The sequence below is a fragment of the Harmonia axyridis genome, chromosome 7, assembly GCF_914767665.1.
Source record: "Harmonia axyridis chromosome 7, icHarAxyr1.1, whole genome shotgun sequence".
In the NCBI taxonomy this organism is placed as follows: Eukaryota; Metazoa; Arthropoda; class Insecta; order Coleoptera; family Coccinellidae; genus Harmonia; species Harmonia axyridis.
In genome coordinates, this window is record NC_059507.1 from 21537015 (window position 1) to 21559182 (window position 22168).

At 32.3% G+C, this 22168-nt stretch overlaps 1 protein-coding gene across 2 annotated transcripts in view; it reads right to left on the bottom strand.

Annotated features, from left to right (window-relative positions):
* The window catches only part of LOC123684227, a 28664-nt gene extending 8751 nt beyond the window's left edge, over positions 1-19913 (bottom strand). For both annotated transcript variants that reach the window (XM_045623404.1, XM_045623403.1), the window contains exon 1: positions 19802-19913. In XM_045623404.1, coding sequence (XP_045479360.1) covers positions 19802-19903 — 102 coding nt within the window. In that variant the 5' untranslated portion in view covers positions 19904-19913. The remainder of the gene's footprint in view (positions 1-19801) is intronic.
* Positions 19914-22168: the final 2255 nt, after the last annotated feature.

Sequence of the window (22168 nt, forward strand, 5' to 3'; positions counted from 1 at the left end):
AGTCACAATGCGATGTAGAAATCCCTCCAGTCTTTGCCTCACAAGCAGCAAACAAACGCCGTTAAACATCTCTCGCCTTCAACTCGTACGGGACCCAATTTTCTTGTTTCTGAATCATTTCCATGACTTTAAGGCGTTTTGAAATGGCTTGTTGGGTCACTCCCAATGATCCTGCCAATTCTTGTTGCGTTTGACACGACTCTTGATCAAGTTATGCCTCCAATTCTGCATCTTTGAAACCTTCTCTCTTCCTTCTATCTGGTTTTCGAAGTCAAAGTCACCGTTCTTGAAGCATTGAAATCACTCTCGGCATAGGAGTTTGATAGCATTAGATGAGCCTCAGCCGCAGATTTTTTCATAATAAAGCAGAAAATTAAAACCTCCCGTAATTGACGAGAATTTGGCTCGTAAGCTGACATGTTTAATTGAGAATAGCTTCATGATGCAGACACAAATCGACTAATATTCCGATGGCGTTATATTTACAAATACCTGAGCTTCCAGATCGACGGCCAAATCGAATATTCACGGTTCCAAGGCCATGCTCAGTATTTGGTGGGACCAGCTCGGCGTAGTGTGTTATGGTTTGTTGAAACCGACTGAAACAATCACAGGCGATCGTTATCGAACGCAATTAATGCGTTTGTTCGAGCATTGAAAGAAAAACAGCCGCAATACAGCAAGACATGATAAAGTGATTTTACAACATGACAATGCTCGACCCCATGTTGCGAAAGAGGACAAGATATACTTGGAAACGTTGAAATGAAAAATCCTACCCCATCCACCGTATTCTCCAGACGTTGCTCCCTCGGATTATCACCTTGTTCCGATTCAACGCTCCTCCAACTTTTCAATACCCTTTCAATAAAAAAATTTTTCTTTTGCTTTTGAAATTTGCTTCAACTTTGAAAGTTACTACTTTATTTGAGAAAAATTTCTTGCCCAGTAGCACCTGTCAAACGTTTTTGTCGATAACACTTATAAGGCAATGATTTGCTCGCATAATATTGTTGTCCCTTCAGGAAACAATATTTTATCTAAACACGAAACTCGTTTCAATCAATTTTTTTGAAAACAAATGTAGAGTCATTTGACTTTCGATATCTCGATGCAGACTAAACTCTATGTTTCGATTATTTGACACGCATCTTGGTACCAAACATAGACCTAATATTAGGTCTATACAAAAAAGTGGTATGACAGTGGCGGTGCTATCTGTGCGTTAATGTAAATTTCGCAGGTTCGCTAAAGATGAAACAAGAATGCTCAATGGAAAAAAATGAAGAAAAATTACCTTATTTCTACCACAATCGCAGGCATACAAGAATATAAACAAAACGATTATATGTTTCAATGTATCGGATATGCAATAAAGATTCATTCCCAGGTTGTTTGACATATCCAAACAGTCATTTTCCAAACAACAATAATAAACATCCGTAAGAATCTTATAAAGAGCATAACTACTACTAAACCACATCGGTAATGTGCAGATTGAGAAAAAATTATTACAAACTGATATTACATCGAAATGAATTTTTTCTATATCCCAGGAGTCCTTTTCCTTTTCAATTTTCTCCAGAGAATCCTTCATATAAGTGATAATATCGATAATAGCAATTTCGATCAGAAGAAAAAGTAACTGAAATTGAAGATTCAAAAAATAGCAAAGGTGGTCGACGAAAATTTCAATCCAGTTGTATTTGTACGTGATTAGTAGATAAATTTGTAGTGCTAACTGGGTTAAACTAAGTATACATTTAAGGTTGAGGTAGTAGAATATGTAAATATAGCCTTCTTGGGCTATTTCGTTCTTAGTTTTCCTTTTTAATTTTCTTCTGATTTCTTCTATTTCTTTCAAAAAATTTTCCATTTGAGATCGTTCTTGATAAAAAGCAAAAATTGCGATGAATCCATTAGAAATAAGTACCACATTGTACATTCTGACTAACTGAGATTCTACCCCTTGTAAACCATATGTATCGAGAAACGATAATGTTGATATTATAATGAAGAATATCAATGTTATAATGATCCTCTTTTTATTTGTTCGACATTTGAAACCACCACTATTTGGTTCAAAAACAAATGAAGGATAAAATGGAGATAAATTCCATAACCTGAAAAATTTTCGGAAATAATGCATGTGGACGTCTAAGAATCTATTTCTGTTGTAGTATTTGTATATTTCGTTAATTCCATCACTTGGGAAATAACTCGTACTTCCGATACATAATTATCAATTAGTATCTAAATAAATGATTAATGATGACTGACAAAAAGTGGATAGATATTACTTATTTCAATCGAATTGTAGAGCGACATATGAAAAACGGAGCTTTTGCGTTTAAATTTGTATTCACGTAAATTTTTGACAAAATATTAGTCCTCTGAACAAAGGTTTCAAGTCAATTTTCAGAATAGAAACACTCAATCAACCTGCAAAGTGGAATGCCATGAAAACATTTCATACTCAATAATTTCCGGACCTGGCGCAAAAATGCCACCAACAAAATAAATAAGATTTTTTACGACGATATGTGACCATCTATAAGATGGCGAGAAAGTTAGACCTCTATGCCCCAAAAAATAGTGAACAGGCAATATTGGAGTGGGTAGTAACACGAGAATAAGAAGAAGAAGGAGAAAGTGAAGGAGTAGTAGAAGAAGGAGAAAGACAGTCGATGAAACATGGATTCATCACAACACTCTTGAATCAAAGAGAGCATCAGCGGATACAAAGCAGCCCAAAGTGATCAAAATCAAACGTTATGGTTTCCGTATTTCGGGACGTTCTCAAATGCAATACAAAAAATTCTCTTTCGCCAAGACAATATCCCTTATCACAAATCGATGAAAACCATGGTTAGATTGAATAAATTACGCTGTCAACTGCTTGATCACCTAACTTATTCTTCAGATCTGACCCCCAGTGGCTTTTTGAAGAATAATCCTGTGAAAAATGGCTCTATTGTCAAGTGATTGCCAAGGTTGAAGCCTACTTCGAAAAGCCGAGACAAATCTAAAGAAAAGGTATTGAAAAATTACAGGGTCATTACAGTAATCGTATCACTCTTGAAGATTACTTAGTTGACAACTGAAAATGAATTTTATAGAAAAATATGTTTTCACTGATTAGACCTGGGAGTGAAGTGTTAAATCGATATAAAATCATGGGCATTCTACATTTAAATTTGCCTATTTCGGATTGAAAAAACTTCGAGATATCGAAATTTCTTATTATGAACCTCACGAAATATAGTACCTATGGACATTTGTTTTATCATTGTGCAACTAACTAATTTTCAAATTTAAGTTCAAATATTACTTTAATATATCAAAAAACAGTTTTGTTTGTATCTCCAGGATCATCGAACGGATTTTTATTTATTTATTAATTCATTTAATACATATACAACTACAGAACAAGAACCATAGGAAAAATTTCAATCATTTTATCATTAACGAACATAAGCGATTCATTCGGAACCTGAACCTTACCTGGAAAGGCAACATTGATTTGGATTTCAAATTCAACAAATCGTATTGAACAACTAAAATGGTTTTGAACAATGGTTCAATTAAGTTAATCGTTAGTTAAGCTGAAGTAATACAAACATTTTAGACAATTATACCTGAATATAAGGTGTAGTGCAAATAATCCATTATTTTTGAATGAAAAATAATGCTTTAATTACCATAGTTAAAATGATCCAATTTAGGTCAAATATACGCCTGTTTTGTTCGGTAACTTGTTACCATTTTGAAGCAATATCATTATGCCTCTATCGTAGAAGCTCGCGTCCCTAAAGGCAAAAAATGGAGACAGTCGATTTTCACACTATTGAAGCGAATTTTCATCAGCAAAATGATTTCAGATTTGCCATGGACAGGAACAGATTGTTATCACTTGGTGTGAGGTCAGGATGCATAAGAACCTCCCAAGCTCCTAGAGCTTGGCCACCATCAATGTGTGTGGCCTGGCGTTGTCCTGAATACAATTCCTCTCCTTTTGGCTAAAACTGGCTGCTTCTGGACGATTTCTTCCTTCAGTCGGTTCAATTGTTGACAGTACAGTTTCGAGTTAACAGTTTTGCCATCAAACACACAGCAAAACATTTCTGGCCGTCAATCCTAGAATTTTCCTTTCCGCCAGCTACCGCGTATCGACCACGACCGTTTTTGCTTGACGTTGTCGTAAATGATCCACTTCTCATCACTAGTTACCAACTGTTTCAAAAATGGGTCGATTTTGTTTCGATTCAGCAGCGATTCGCAGATAGAACTTCGGTATATAAGGTTCTTTGCGTTAACTGGTATGGTACCCATACTTCGAGCTTTTTCTTGATACCAGCCTTATGCAAATGGTTCTAAATGGTTTTTTTGAAATCTTTAGCTCTTGGGCAATGGCCATGGTTTTATCGACATTTATCGAAGAAAAACGGTCAGATATAGCGTATTTTCTCTTTGCTAGTATCCATCTTTGACGCGGGCTCAAACTAAACTTAGTCAACTTATCTCAAATCTCATCTTTCTAAAGCCAATTAGTGGAATTCGATCGGACTTATACAACGCTAGATACATATAACTAAAGCCATCTATTGGAAAAATAATGTTTTTTCTACTACACTTAATATTTCGTGTTTATTTGAACAATTTTTTGGTATTCTTTGACATCGTAGTTCATTGAGCGGAGGTAAGGTAGTGCTTAACACTAAGCACTATCTTACTAGCATAAATCACACTAAAGACCAGTTTTGGCGAAGAAATAAATCCTACAGCGTAGGTTTTATTCCTAGCAAAAAGCTGCGCGGTAGGAATGAATTCATTTATTCGTATGTGAAAAAATGGGCCCTTTGACAAATAAATAAATTTATTATACAGCGCAAGCTTTATATACGTATAAAGCCGGCGCTGTAGAATAAACTGCCACTAAGGCGATACAAAATGAAGTATTTATTAAGCAAAGCTTTAAAGTTAACGGTTTGAGAATTCTGAAATAAATTAATATCTAAATAACGGTTATTATTTCTTCGATTGATCCTAATCAGTGTAGCATGTTTTTATTTTTTTTTATGATGAGTTTATAGGAATCTTAACTCTTATGTATAATAATAATAATAATAAATAAACTTCAGTTGAAAATTGGGGTGCTCTTCAAAAATGAAGCAGGAAAAATAATAACTTATTACATACCTTTCTTCTAGAATAATCGCAGATGTACAAGAATACGGATAAAGCAATTATTTGTTCCATTATATTGAAAACGCAATAAAGGCCTGTTTCCATATCTGCATGGTCGTTATCCAAACAACAATAATATACATCTGTAAGTATGTTATAGAGTACATAGTTATGTCTCCACCACATCGGTAAGGCGCAAATTGAGAAAAAATCGTTCCAAACTGATATCACTTCGAAGTGAATTTTTTTTATTTCCAAAAGGTTTTCAATCTTTTCGATTTTCTTCAGAAAATCATTCATATCTGTGATTATATCTATGATAGTTATTTTCACCAGAAGAAAAAGCAATTGAAATTGTATATTCAAGAAGTAACAGAAGTGTATGACGACCATCTCATTCCAGCGAAATTTAAATCTAAATATTAAATAGATTTGTAGAGACAATTGCGCTAAGGTCAGTATAATATAAATGATGAAGTAGTATAAGACGTAAATAAAGTTTTTATGGGTTATTTCATTATTAGTGCCTCTTTTTAATTTTCTTTCGATTTCTACAATTTTTTTCAAAACATTTTCCATTTGGGATCGTTCTTGATAGAAAGCATAAACAGCACTGAATCCATTCAAAATTAGGACCACATTGAATATTTTTATTAAATGATATTCCACTTGTTTACGATTGAAATTTTGAAAAATCGATAATGTATACATAATAATGATGAAAATTGATGTTATAATTATCCTCTTCTTATTGTTTTGATATTTGAAATGACCACTATTTCTGTCGAAGATAAATAAAGGGTAGAATGGGGAAATATTCCATAATTCAAAGAATTTTTGAAAATGATTCATCAAGAAACTGCACGTCTAGTTTTGTGATAGATATTTGACATGTTAGGGTTCAATTTTCATTCAACTATGGTCTATTATTATATTTGGTTCAGTATATTACTTACTCAGGAAATTACACATGCTTTATCGGAAAAATTATCAATTGCTTAATTATTATTATTTGATTAGAGTGGATGCTAGTTTGAATTGAAATGTATTGGGTCGTAGACTGAATTCCTTTTTCTGATTATGATTCTTGCCTCAATGCTTCTACTGTAATTTGACTTGGTATATTATCCTCAATTCCCTATCATTTAGACGCATTAATGACGAATTCGATTCTGTCCGTCCGTGTGAATTCACGATAACATTTGAACAGAAAGACATAGGAACTGGAAATTTTGAGCGTAATTTTGAATTTTAAATGGCACAGTAAAGCTCAAAATTTGGCAAAATAAAACTGAGAGTTCCGCTTATATGGACGTTGAAGTTTGTTCTCGTGCAAATATAAAAACTGCGAGGTTCGATTGCGATGATTCTTACTTGAATGTAGATGGCGATGAAATCTCTTGTAAAATTCCATAATGATCGCTTGAACAGAACCATGGAAAATTCGGGGAGAATGTTTCTTTAGAAAAATGTGATCGAAATGGTGAAATGGAATCGTTTCTCCAATATTTTACATTCCTTTTATGAATGAACATTCTGATTAAAGAATTGAAAATAAAAATAATCCCTAAAACGTCAAGAAGCCGCCCCAAATACTCAATAAAATTCGGCAAAGTTTATCAAAGAGAACTCCGACAAGCCTGATGAGTGCATCAGTTTTAGCATCAATAACTCGTAAAAAAGTAATTTGAGAGGGATCAACCATCTTCTGAGATATTTAAAAGTATTATACTTTTAAATATCTTTTTTAATTTTTTATGTTTAATTTGTGTGTATTCCTTCCTGTTGAGTCTGACTGAATTACATTATCATTCGATACTTTGAATTTCCATACATATAATTTTTGTTGATAAAGCTTGAAATGCCACCCCCGAATTTTGGCCTCCTAGGCTACCACCTACCCTGCCCACGCCTTAGGGTCGTCCTGTGCAAAATAACGTATGGATTGCATAACCAGAACCATAGAAAATTCAAGAAGAAAAATAAGGACTTTATATTTCAGTGACAAACAGATCCAACCGAGTTGAAATGTGGCATGTTTGTAAAGATTAACAATTTCAAGCCTATTGTAAAATAGATTGATAGCGTCATCAGATTCATAAAGAATTTCAAGTGAAACATCGAGAAAAAATAAGGGAAGCAGTAACATGAAATCTGAGTTTTTTTGAGTGCTCTTTCATTCATGCGCAATTTGCGCCATTGGATACCACATATATAATCCCTGACACACTTATGAGTTCCTAACTTTAGGTCAGTGCTTTCCTCATTTTTTAGAAGTTTTATTGCATATGGAATAGTTGAGAGATGCCATTAGGTACGTACCTTTCTTCTTGCATAATGGCAGACGTACAAGGTCACACATGAAACAACTATTTGTTCCATAACATTAGCAATACAATAAAAATCTGAACCCCAACTTGACATATCGAAGGGATCATTTTCCAAACAACAATAATAAGCATCCGTAACAATGTTAAAAATGTTATAACCAAGTCTACACAAGATTGGTATTGAGCAAATTGAGAAAAAATCGTTCCATATCAATATAACCTCAAAATGATTTTTTTTTAATTTGAAGAATTCTTCTGTTTCAACGATATTTTTCAGAAAGTTATCCAAATATATTATTATTTCGACAAGAGTTATATTCATTAATAAGAAAAAAAGCTGAAAATGCAGATTTAACAAATAACAACTGTGTATCAAGAAAATATCAAACCAGTAAATTTGATTACCATATATGAAAATCATACAAATTTGAGAAATCAGCTGTAATAAACTCAATGTAGCATAAACATTAAGATAGTAGAAAATGTACTTATAGCCTTTATGGATTATTTTATTCTTTTTGTTTGTTATAAACTTTCTTTCGATATCTGCCATTCTTTTGAGGACATTTTCCATTGCCGATCTTTCTAGATAAAAAGAAAAAACAGCCGAAAAACCATTCGAAATAAGCATCAAATGGTACAATTTGTTCAAATGAGATTCTACACCTCTTCTTCTTAAAGAAATCCATATTGATATCGATAATTGTGCAATGAAAAACATCAGTGTCATAACCATTCTCTTTTTAGATGATTGAAATTTGAAATATCCATCTTTTTCGTCGAAAACAAAGGGAGGATAGATCGGAGAAATATTCCAATATTTGAAAAATTTTCGAAAATAATGCATGAGATCAAAGGAAAGTACGGTAATGTTGTATACATATATGTATGTTTCGAAATATGGATGTTCAATTCTGGTTGACTCTTGTTCTGGTAGGTTCATTTCATTACTGAGGAAATTACACCTCTATGCATAATTAATATTTTTATTCATTGTCATATGGAATAACCGTCACTGTCCACTGATGTTACTTTCGTTTCAAGGACAGTAAATGGAGAGTTGAATATAATTGCATTATTCATTGAAATTTGATAGATTTTTTTGATTTGTCACGTGCTTTCGATGTTCTCTCATGTGAGTTCATAGAGAGTAAGCTATATAATGTAGATTTTCGTGGCATATTTCTTGAGTGGGTGACTAGTTTCATCACTAATCGTAATATGACTGTTAGAGTGGGTGCTGCTTCGTCTCCTTCATGTAAAATTAATTTAGGAGTTCCTCAGGGCTCTGTGCTGGGACCGCTCCTATTTCTTTTGTTTATAAACGATCTACCGGATTATATTGATCCAGGTATCCTGTCTATATTTGCTGATGACACGTCGATGGCGGTCTCAGCACAGAGTCCTGATGAACTCACGGTAATAAACTTATTTGCAAGCTTGTGGAGTGGTGTCACTCAAATGGTTTGATTTTAAATATCAACAAGACTGAATGTATATACTTTCGCATTCGCAACTCTTATACGGATCGTTTGGTATTGGGATGTTTGGGTGAGCAAGTAACTTCCAGAGATACTGTTAACTTTTTGGGAATACACTTGGACTGTTCTCTGAGATGGGATCACCAAGTCGAGTCAGTTTGTAAAAAATTGGGTAGTTCTTATTACGCTATCAGCAGAATTGAAGACTCGTTATCCATAGAGTCCATTTTAAGTATTTATTATAGTTTGGACAGTTTGGTTTATTGCTTTCTTGATTATAATGTCATGTTGTGGGGAAATTCGATTGATTCCGGTAGAGTATTTGTGGCTCAAAAGAGGATATTACGTTTAATTTTCAACTTGAATTCACGTGATTCATGTAAGCCTTTTTTTGGAAGATATAAACTTTTTACTCTTCCTAGTTTATATATCTACAGATGTTTAATTTATGTAAAGGAACATGAACAATTGATGGTTAAATTATCAGGTTTCCATCACTATTCCACCAGAAATATTACAACTTTATGTATTCCAGCTCATGCAACAACTAAATTTGAATGTTCTCCTATTTACCATCAGGCAATTATTTTGTACAAACATTTACCTGTTCCTATTAAACTGTGGAGTGTAATGAAGTTCAAAAAATTGGTAAAAGGTGAATTGCTTAAAAAATGCTATTATTCCTGAATATCTAGCTGATAAAAACCTATTTCTTACTTAGTTATAGTATTAGGATTGATGTTTCTTTACTTTTTTCAGTTTGACTTATCTTATACATATTTGTATGTCTTATGGGATCAATAAAGGTTATTATTATTATTATTGATCACTTTCAAAGTAGGTCTCATTGAATAGTTATTTGTTTTACTAGGCAGCAAAGTAGTAGATTGATAGCCACGACTAATAGTTTATAGGAATTTAGCCAAGGCAGTCAATCTACTTTGCTGCTACGGTAAACATATAATTTTATTTCGATTGTTTATAATGATACATGTAGGATATTGTATTTGCAAATTATTACTATTCCCTCAATTTTTCTATTTTTCCTTTAGTGATAGAAATTGCAATTGTTGGAATGGTTGGTTGCTATGGAAATGTAGATATATGTCCATGATAATTATAGTTTGACAACTTATGAAATATCTGACAGTTTTTTGGAAAAATATCGGATATATATTATGGACGGTGATAGCGACTTAAAAGTATTTACTCCTCCAGAAATAAGGAAGGTGGAAAAAAATATTGATTGTCAGAAAATGTCGAATGTTTTATTTGCATTGAGAATATAATAACTTTGCTGCACAGATTACAGATACCATAGATGGGACACTCCCCTACCTAAAGCGAATTATTTGAAACATAGCTCCCCCTGGCATCTGGTTCTCGAACAAACTCGACAAACGCGGGAAGTTTGAAATTAGTGGTTTTCCTATACTTGTTTTGAATTTGAATTCAAATGGTCTTTGGTTATCGCAGCACCAAACTCCATTTGAATTGCTCAGTACGAGATATTGAATAATTCAAATGGAGTTTGGTGCTGCGATAACCAAAGACTATTTGAATTTTTTTATAAATAACTGGGACCATATGTGATGATATTAAATTTTGTGGAAATAAAAGTCGTTAGTTATAAAAAAAATATATTGAATTAGCAGTAATTGAAAATGAATAAATTAAGAAAAGATGAACAATATATGTATAAAAAAATCAACAACAATAAATGAATAAATTAGTTTCGATAATAATATATAACAAATAAACAATATACATATGTATAAATGAATTAACAATAAATAAGTTTCACCAACAAATAATTAACATGAACAAATTAATTAATATGAATCATTGAATATTTTTTCTCTTTGTATCAAAGATTCTTTTCGCCTTCAATTTGATGGGATCTACAAATTCTTCACAAGGGGAAGTTTGAAGGAAATTACAAAATGTTGTGTCGGTAGCATTCATAATTTCATTTCTCTAATTCTGTGGTTATTCCGTTCATTCTTCCACATCTTGTAGAACAAAATCGTGCGAGAATATATCAGAAACGCACAGTTTTCATGGTTATATTTTATTATTATATGTTGGTACTCCGAACTTTCTGCCACGGCTTTATCTGTCAATTCATCAATTTGCCTTAAAGAAATCAGTTCTGCCAACCAACATTTTTCAATGCAAAAATCACTAAATGATATTTATGGAAATATTTCATTAATTACAATGAAAATGCAATGAATTAAGAGAAAATAATGTATAATACTCGTACAGAAGGCTCATTCTACCACTCGTTCATTCCAAAACTCGCCACTTCGTGGCTCGTTTTTGAATTTTGAACTCGTGGAAGAATATCAATGCCTTCTGCACTTGTATTATAAATAACTATTACCTGCTTGCACCACCAGTGCAAGGAACACCTTATAATGGTTTCACATACTTTTCCCCAAAAACTGTGTTCATTAGTCTGATTAAATAAATATTTTGAATTCTAAATTTTTCATCAAAAACTTTTTTAAATAGAGGAAAATGTTTTCTTTTTCACAAATTCGCGGAATAATATAAAAAAGGTTATATAAAGAATGCCTAAATAAAAATGTTACACACAGCCCAGGTTTTGTCAACTTTCCATTAATGTACTGCCGTACCTGAATAAAATCCATGTCCCCCAATTCTTGACAATAAATTTGTTCCCTACTTAATTCTTGCCAATTTTTTGGTTAGATAATTTAGAGCCAGTTACCGAAAATATCCAAATTTCTCTTAAGGAAACGATGTCTTACACTAGTCTCATCGGTACATCCAGGTACACAACGTTTCTTTATTTTCGGTATTCTGATTAAATAAAATATACATTATTTATTATATTGAAACTTGTCTGATTGAAGCACTTACCTTGAAATTTGGAAGTACATATATATAATTTATACGACGTACAGCAATTGTACTTACCTACTTCAACGAACAACGTCTTGTTTCAGCTTTTAGTTTGAAATGAAAATGACAGCAAATCAAACGTAAAAAAATGACAAACAGCGCCACAGATTGGTATCTGTAATCTGTGACCAGCGCCCACAGCGGTGCCAATCAACCGGTTCCTGAACTAAAACTTAATTTCGAGTGGGGAAGGCGAGTGTTCTATATATATTATCTGTAATCTGTGCTTTGCTGCCTAGGTAGAAAAAGTAATACTTTGCTGATTGATATGTGTCTGCAAAATCAATATTTGCTGTCAATCGGAGAAAAAATAATTTATCTTATCTTATAATCGAAACTTGAGGACTTCTGTGAATGTTGATTCATAATACAAGGATTTATCAATCCGAAATTCACAAACTCTTGAGCACTATTTTCGAGTGGTTGTTTCCCTAACACATACATATACATATGTATAATTTCGTTGATTTCGCTTTTATGTCCGCTATATTCGAATTTAGAACTGATGATAGTTCTGTCCGGCCGTAGAAACGATAACTCTCGAAGGGAAAACCTAGATACTTGAAATTTTCAGGATACATTCGAATTTCCAATGTCGCACTTATGTTCGTTAATAGGCAAAATTAGACTAGATGGTTCCGCTAATATGTCCGTTGTAAATTTGTGTTCAAGTAATTTTCACAACTGCAGGTTCGATCGGGATGAATAATTTCACTCGGAAATAGAATTAGAATTTAAAGTCTTTTGTGATTGCATAACCAGAACCATAGAAAATACAAAACAACATGAAACACAAGGCTTTAATTACCATAGTTGGAATGATCCAATTTAGGTCAAATATGCGTCGTTTTGTTCGATAACTTGTTGCTATTTTGAAGGCAATATCATTATGCCTCTATCATAAATGCCCTCGTCCCGATTGGCAAAAAATTGAGGCAGTCGATTTTCACAAGCCTCTGTTGAAGCGAATTTTCACCAGCCAAATTATTCATCATGGACAGGAACAGATAGAAATCATTTGGTGCCAGATCCGGATGCATAAGAACATCCCAACCAAGAAGCTCCCGGAACTTCTGGAGATTCACTATCGATGTGTGTGGCCTGGCGTAGTCCTGATGGTTACAATTCGCCTCCTTTTGGCTGAAGCTGGCCGTTTCTCAACGATTTCTTCTTTCAGACGGTTCAATTAACAGTACAGTTTCGAGTTAACAGTTGTGCTGTTGGAGGGTAGCTCATAGTAGATAATTCCCTTTCAATCCCATCAAACACACAGCAAAACCTTTCTGGACGTCACTCCTAGCATGGCCACCGTTTCCGCCAGCTCACCGCGTATCTACGAACGTTTTTGCTTGACGTTATCGTAAGCGATCTACTTCTCATCACTAGTTACCGACTGCTTCCAAAATGGGTCGATCTTGTTATGATTCAGCAGCGATTCGCAGATAGAAATTCGGTACATAATGTTCTTTGCGTTAACTGGTATGGTACCCATACGTCGAGCTTTTTCTTGATACCTTATGCCAATGGTTCCAATTTTTTTTTTGCAATCTTTAGCTCTTCGGCAATCGAAACACTGACGGTCGGACTCGACAATGTCCATGGTTTTATCGACATTTATGGACGAAAAACGGTCATATATAGCGTATTTTCCCTTTGCTAGTAGGTAGAAATGAATTCATTTAGCCGTAGATACGATAACTCTCGAAGGTGAAACCTAGACACTTGAAATTTTCAGGATACATTCGAATTTCTAATGTCGCACTTATGTTCGTTAAAAGTCAAAATCCGACTAGATGATTCCGCTAATATAACCGTAGTAAATCTGTGTTCCAGTAATTTTCAAAACTACAGGTTCGATCGGGATAAATATTCACTGGGATGTAGAATTAGAATTAAAAGTCTTTTGGGATTGTTCATAATGATTGCGTAACCAAAACCATATAAAATTCGTGAAAAAGATCTAAAAAAAATTTCCTAATATTCAGTGACCAAAAAACCGACAATCTTGGGTTGTGATTTCGAGTATTCATATAAAATAACAATTTGGAGCCTAGTGGAAATATTCAAGTTGATCATCTCATCGAAATGATGAAAAAAACTATTGAAAATTCAAAAAGAATATTGGAAAGGAAACAACAATTATTTCCAAAATTAAAAATTCGATCGGGTTGAGATTTTTCAAGTTTCTTGCAAAATTTTTTGTGGATTGCATAACCAGAACCACAGAAAATTCAAAAACAATATCGATAAACAAAAACCTGATATTATAGTTACAATGGATTGTGGATATGGCATAGTTGATAGATTTCATTACATACCTTTCTTCTTGCATAATGGCAGACATACAAGATCACAAATGAAACAACTACTTGTTCCAAAACATTAGCAAAACAATAAAAATTTAACCCCCAATTTGACATATCAAAAGGATCATTCATCAAGCAACAATAATAAGCGTCTGCAACAATGTTGAATATAATGTAACCATGTCTGCACAACATTGGTATTGAGCAAATTGAGAAAAAGTCGTTCCAAATCAATAAAACATCGAAATGAATTTTTTCTAATTCGAACAATTCTTTTTTTTCATTTATATTCTCCAGAGATTTATTCAGATATATTATTATTTCGATCATTGTTGTTTTTACTAATATGAAAACAAGCTGAAAATGCAGATTCAACAAATAACAACTGTGTGTGAAGAATATTCCAAGCACGAAGTGTGGATTATCATATATGAGGATTAAACAGACTTGAGATGCAAGTTGTAATACACTCAGAGTAGCATAAATCTTAAGATAGTAGGAAATATGCTTGTAGCCTTTGTGAATTATTACATCCTTTTTGTTTGTATTTAATTTCCTTTCGATATCTACCATCTGTTTGAGGACATTTTCCATTGGCAATCTTTCAAGATAAAAAGCAAAAATAGCCGAAAAACCATTCGAAATGTGCATCAAAGTGTATAATTTCTTCAGATGAGATTCGACACCTCCACTTTTAAAAGAATCCCAAATTGATATTGATAATTGTACAATGAAAAACATCAGTGTTATAACTATTCTCTTTTTAGCTGATCGGATTTTGAAATATCCACTTTTTTTGTCGAAAACAAATAGAGGATAGAACGGTGATATATTCCAATGCTTGAAAAATTTTCGAAAATAATGCATAAGATCAGAGAAAGGCACGTTAATGTTGTAAAGATATATGTCTATTTTAGATAGGAGGTGTTCAATTTATTTGACTCTTGTTCTAACGCTCATTTCATTACTGAAGAAATTACACCCTTATGCATAAGTAATAATGTTATTCATTTTGGTGTAGAATAATCATGACTGATGTTACTTTCGTTTCAGGGACAGTAAATGGAGAATTGAATGTATGTAATTGTCTTTTTCAATGCATTATGCATAAAAATTCGTTATAAGTATCACATTCATTGTAGGTCTCATATAAAATAAGATTCTTACCCAACGAATCTAATAATTGATACTTCAGGATTTTTGTTTATGTCAATTTATATTTTTCAGAATTTATAAATCCGAAATTCGCATAAAATTTTGAGAACTATTTTTTGAGATCGTTCCTCTAACAAATATGTATATTTTCGTCACGATGTCTGCAATATTCGAATTTAGAAATAACAATAGTTGCTTTCAGTTTGGCCGTAGACACGATAACTCTCGAAGATAAAACCTAGAAACTAGAATGCCGTGGTTAAGTTCGTTAATAGGCAAAATCCGACTAGATGGTTCCGCTAATATGGCCGTTGTAAATTTGTGTACCAGTAATTTTCAAAACTGCAGGTTCGATCTTGAATATTTTCAGTCGAATGTTGAATTAGAATTTTGAGTCTTCTGCGATTGTTCATAATGATTTCGTAACCAGAACCATAGAAAATTATCAAAAAAAAATATATAAAAAAAATACCCAATAGTCTGTGATCAAAAAAACGACAATTTTGGGTTGAGATTTTGGGTATTCATATGAAAAACAATTTGGAGCTCAGTGGAAAATTTCATGCTGATCACCTCATCGAAATTGTGAAAAATGAACTATAGTAAATTCAAGAAGAATATTGGAAAGGAAACAACACTTATTTCCATGATTATAGATTCGATCGGGTTGATATTTTTCAAATTTTTTGCAAAATTTCGTGTGGATTGCATAACTAGAACCACAGTGAATTCAAGAACAATATCGATGAACAAAACGAGCTCACAAAACTGGACGAAAGCATGGACTTCATGTCCATGCTTTCGTCATTTTTATACGATCTATTAGATATGGAATAGTTGATAAATTTCATTACATACCTTTCTTCTTGCGTAATGGCAGACATACAAGATCACAAATGAAACAACTACTTGTTCCAAAACATTAGCAATACAATAAAAATTTAACCCCCAATTTGACATATCAAAAGGATCATTCATCAAGCAACAATAATAAGCGTCTGCAACTATGTTGAAAATAATGTAACCATGTCTACACAACATTGGTATTGAGCAAATTGAGATAAAGTCGTTCCAAATCAATAAAACATCGAAATGAATTTTTTCTAATTCGAAGAATTCTTTTTTTTCATTTATATTCTCCAGAAAGTTATTCAAATATATTATTATTTCGATCAGTGTTGTTTTCACTAATATGAAAACAAGCTGAAAATGCAGATTCAACAAATAACAACTGTGTGTGAAGAATATTTCAAGCACGTAGAGTGGATCATCATATATGAGGATTAAACAGACTTGAGATGCAAGTTGTAATAAACTCAGTGTAGCATAAAACTTAAGATAGTAGAAAATATGCTTGTAGCCTTTATGAATTAATACATCCCTTTTGTTTGTTTTTAATTTCCTTTCGATATCTCCCATCTTTTTGAGGACATTTTCCATTGGCAATCTTTCAAGATAAAAAGCAAAAACAGCCGAAAAACCATTCGAAATGTGCATCAAATTGTATAATTTCTTCACATGAGATTCGACACCTCCTCTTTTAAAAGAATCCCAAATTGATATTGATAATTGTACAATGAAAAACATCAGTGTAATAACTATTCTCTTTTTAGCTGATCGGCTTTTGAAATATCCACTTTTTTTGTCGAAAACAAATAGAGGATAAAACGGTGATATATTCCAATACTTGAAAAATTTTCGAAAATAATGCATGAGATCAGAGAAAGGCACGTTAATGTTGTAAAGATATATGTATGTTTTTAGATAGGGGATGTTCAATTTATTTGACTCTTGTTCTAAGGCTCATTTCATTACTGAAGAAATTACACCCTTATGCATAAGTAATATTGTTATTCATTTTAGTATGGAATAATCATGACTGATGTTACTTTCGATACAGGGACAGTAAATGGAGAATTGAATGTAATTGCCTTTTCCTATACATTATTCATAAAAATTCTTATAAGTATCACATTCATTGTAGGTCTCATATAAAATAAGATTCTTACCCAACGAATAGAATAATTGATACTTCAGGATTTTTGTTTATATCAATTCATATTTTTCAGAATTTATGAATCAGAAATTCGCATAAAATGTTGAGAACTATATTCTAGAGATCGTTTCTCTAACAGATATGTATAATTCCGTCACGATGTCTGCAATATTCGAATTTAGAAATAACAATAGTTGCTTTCAGTTTGGCCATAGACACGATAACTCTCGAAGATAAAACCTAGAAACTAGAATGCCGCGGTTAAGTTCGTTAATAGGCAAAATTCAACTAGAGGTTCCTTTGATATGATCTTTCGTTTGGTTATTTTCCCCCAAATTCCAAGCTCGATGAAAATTTCATGTTGATCGCGTCAACAAAACGTTAGAAATTCGAGAAAAAAATCGCGAAAAAATCTCTCGATATTTCCGTGACAACAAAACCGACGGAGTATTGGATAAGAAATACTCAATATTTTATTGACAATAGATCCGATCAGGTTGTTATTCTGTGTATAGATAAAAAATAACAAGGCAAACTAGAATGCAAAATAGAATGAAATAACAATTTCAAACTTGATGTAAAATTCCTTCGTGATGCCCACATCAAAAATTAAAAAAATGTATAAAAAGTAAATACTGAATGTTTTCTTAACAACATTTAAAATAATCACTCAAAAGTTTATACTAAATCTTTAAGGATCGTATACAAAGCATCTCACGACCCACATACATGATACAGTTCTATGGTCTCCATGGGCGCATGATTAAATGATCGCTCAATAGCTTCCGACACCAATTCGATGTTTTTATTAATTTTTTTATAGAGTAATTCTAATGAAGTACATAATTGTAAGTAAAACGTTAAGAGCCAAACGTCAAAACCATATAGTGTGTGTATACAATTATATGATTTAACATTAAATCATTTGATGGATTGTGCCCTTACTTAATGGAAATTTGTTTTAAATGAGAATGAAAATAAAAAAAAGGTATTTACATTTCAACTGATGAAACCACTGTCTTCCGAAATAATTGTTGTTAATTTTTTCATAAATTTTTCTAAATAAAGAAATTATATGAAAATTCACTAATATTACTTTCTGTAGGACTACAATGAGATATCTTTACCTTCTTTACAGCATAATGGCAGACAAATAAGATCACAAATGAGACAGCCATTTGCTCCATTACATTAAAAATGGAATAAAGATTCGATCCCAAACTTGACGAATCGAAAGGATCATGTTCAAAACAACAATAATAAGCATCCGCAACAATGTTAAAAATAATGTAACCATGTCTGCATAACATTGGTATGGAACAAATTGAGAAAAAGTCGTTCCATATTAATATAACATCGAAATGATTTTTTTTTAATTGCAACAATTCTTCTCTTTCATCGATATTCTCCAGAAGGTCATCCAAATATGTAATAATTTCGATCAGAGTTATTTTCACTAAGAGGAAAATAAGCTGAAAATGCAAATTCAACAAGTAGCAACTGTGTATAAAGAAAATTTCAACCCAGTATCTTGGATCTTGAAATGTGAAGACCATTGAGATCTGAGAGGCCAGTTGTAATAGGCTCAGTATAGCATAAAGGTTAAGATAATAGAAAATGTACTTATAGCCTTTATGGATCATTTCATCTTTTTTGTTTGTTTCTAACTTTCTTCTGATATCTTCCATTTTATTGAGAACATTTTCCATAGGTAATCTTTCTAGATAAATAGCCAAAACCGCTGAAAATCCATTCGAAAAGTGTACCAAGTGGTATAATTTGTTCAGTTGCGATTCTACACCTTCTCTTCTAAATGAATCCCAAACTGATATCGATAATTCTACTATGAAAAATATCAGTGTTATAATTATTCTGTTTTTAGTTGTTTGACATTTGAAATATCCACTTTTTTGGTCGAAAACAAATAGAGGATAAAACGGAGAAATATTCCAGTATTTGAAAAATGTTCGTAAATAACGCATTATCGAAAAAATTAGATTAAGTTTTGCGACAGATATTTCGAAATTTACTGTGGTTGTGTTTTAGTTCAATTCATTACTGACAAAATTACGTACTAGGTTATGCATAAATTACACCAATTATTGTCATTTGCTCGAAACCATCATGAGTGATGTAACTTTCTTTTCATATACGGTAAATGGAATCATAATTGTCTTCTTTAATGTTTAATAAAGTAGGTCTCTTCTAAAATAATAGGTACACTTAACCTACCTAATGAATTATTTAAATATGTATGAGTTTTCCATTCGAAAATTTGCTCTCAAACACGCTGGGAATGTTTGTCAATTTTATCATCAGATTTTTATATTTCCGGAAGTACTTCCTCAACCAACTGTTTTATTTGTTTGAATTAAACTGCCATATTTTTAATGGGACAAAAAATGATATCATTACCTCTTTTCTAGCAGAATCGCAGACGTACAAGATCACAGATGAAATAACTATTTGTTCTATAATATCAGAAATGCAATAAAGATCCATTCCCAAGTTTGACATATCCAAAGGATCATATTGCAAGCAACTATAATAAGCATCTGCAACAATGTTAAAAATTACGTAACCATGTCTGCACAACATTGGTATTGAACAAATTGAGAAAAAGTCGTTCCATATTAATATTACATCGAAATGAATTTTTTTCAATATGAAAAAGTCTTCTCTTTCCTGGATATTCTCCAAAAAATTATACAAAGACGTCATTATATCGATAAGAGTTATTTTCACTAAAAGAAAAACTAGCTGAAAATGTAGATTCAAGAAAAAACAAGTGTGTATGATAATCATTTCAACCCAGTAAAATTTGAAGTTCAATTTAAAGTTCAAAGACATTTGGGTCCCAAATTGGAATACAGTTAGTATAGCACAAAGGTTAAGATAGCAGAAAATGTAACTGTATCCTTTATGAACGATTTCATCCCTATTGTTTCTTTTTAACTTTCTTCTGATATCTTCCATTCTTTTGAGGACATTTTCCATTGGCGATCTTTCTAGATAAAAAGCAAAAACAGCTGAAAAACCATTCGAAATGAGCATCAAATGGTAAAATTTATTCAAATGAGATTCGACACCATTTCTTCTAAAAGAATTCCAAATTGCTATCGATAATTGTACAATGAAAAACATCAGTGTTATAACTATTCTCTTTTTAGATGATTGACATTTTAAATATCCACTTCTTTCGTCAAAAACAAATAGAGGATAGAACGGAGAAATATTCCAATAATTGAAAAATTTTCTAAAATAACGCATGAGATCAGAAGAAGGCAGGTCAAGTTTTTCGATAGATATTTTGAAGGTAGAATGATTAATTAAGTTGCTCTGTTGTTTTGTCTGGTTCAATTAATTAAATAAGTAGGTAATTGTATATGAATACTTTTTTTTATTGAGCATTTACTGATGTCATCATGTCTGTTATTAATTCCATTTCAAGTAGAGTATATAGTGTATGTGCCTACTTACTTTTGATATTTAATTATAATCAATAAATCCTATATACTTATTCAGAGACCTATACAAAAGGGAACGGTGCTTCATACCTTGTTTCCATATTGCTTCAGCACTTTAATAAAAATATTTTCGGTCAAAAAGGGTGTTCACTTTTCCTGTACAGGTTCATCCTCCGTTTTTTGAATGGGAGAACAATTTTTTCACTTTTCGGTTTCTACATAATTATCAAAAATAAACCAATCCTAAGTTGAACATTATAAGCGGTTTTCGAAATACATATTTACTGAAACATGATTTTTTTCAATATTATTCACTCGGAATATTTGATATTACAAAGTTATGAGAAATTCTATAGGAATTTAGTTCAATTCAAATATTTTACATAAATTACTCTCTCAAACGGTACCTATATCTAAAATGGACTAGTGTAGGGCTGCCATACATCCCGGTTTGGACCGTTGAGTCCCCGTGTCCCGGTCAGTTATTCAATTGTCCCGGTCAATAGTTTGACCGTTATGAAATTCAGATTTTCTTACATTGAGTAGGTGAGAAGAAATTTCTTTTTATGGAATCTGAACGGATTCCAGTATCATAAAGGTGAGAAGCTGTTACTGTTGCTCGAACATTATTTTTCAGAAACTGAAGAATTGAAAATAAAATTAGACACATAGCCAAATAAATTGTCTTCTACAATCGCTTCATTTTGTATTAAATCCTTAGAGGATCTTAATATTTCCATATAAAATAATTTCGCTGTCAGCGCGGATAACACAAAAATTTACTTTAAAGTAAAAAGGCGAGTTTTTTTCATTAGAAGAGATTTTGTCCAAAGATATCGAAACTATCAGTTGTCCAGCGCACATACTTCAAAATACTGCTTCCACTTCTGCCGATATGGTTTCAATATCTGTGTATTCTATTGGTCTTAATATTTTCAAATATTTTTCGATATTTTCTGTAAGCGTCAAACGATGAAAGGTTTTCATGCGTATGCAGAAGTAACTTACAGCAATGCACTTTATTTTTCTAAAATTAGATGGCTTTCACTACTTCTAGCTATTGAACGCTTGCTGAAGTTATGGGTACCATTGAAAAAAAAATTCATAGCTGAAAAAAGAGCCTATAAAGCTATAACCGACTTTTTTATGACTCTTTAATAGAACTTTGTACTCCATTTCTACACAGTCAAGCATTTCTGATTGACAAACCATTTGAAAGGATTGAAAAACCATCAAAGTAAAAATTAATTGAGAATATACTAAGAAATAGTGCAATGGAAGATTATTAAATAAATATTTTGGGAACCAAACAAGA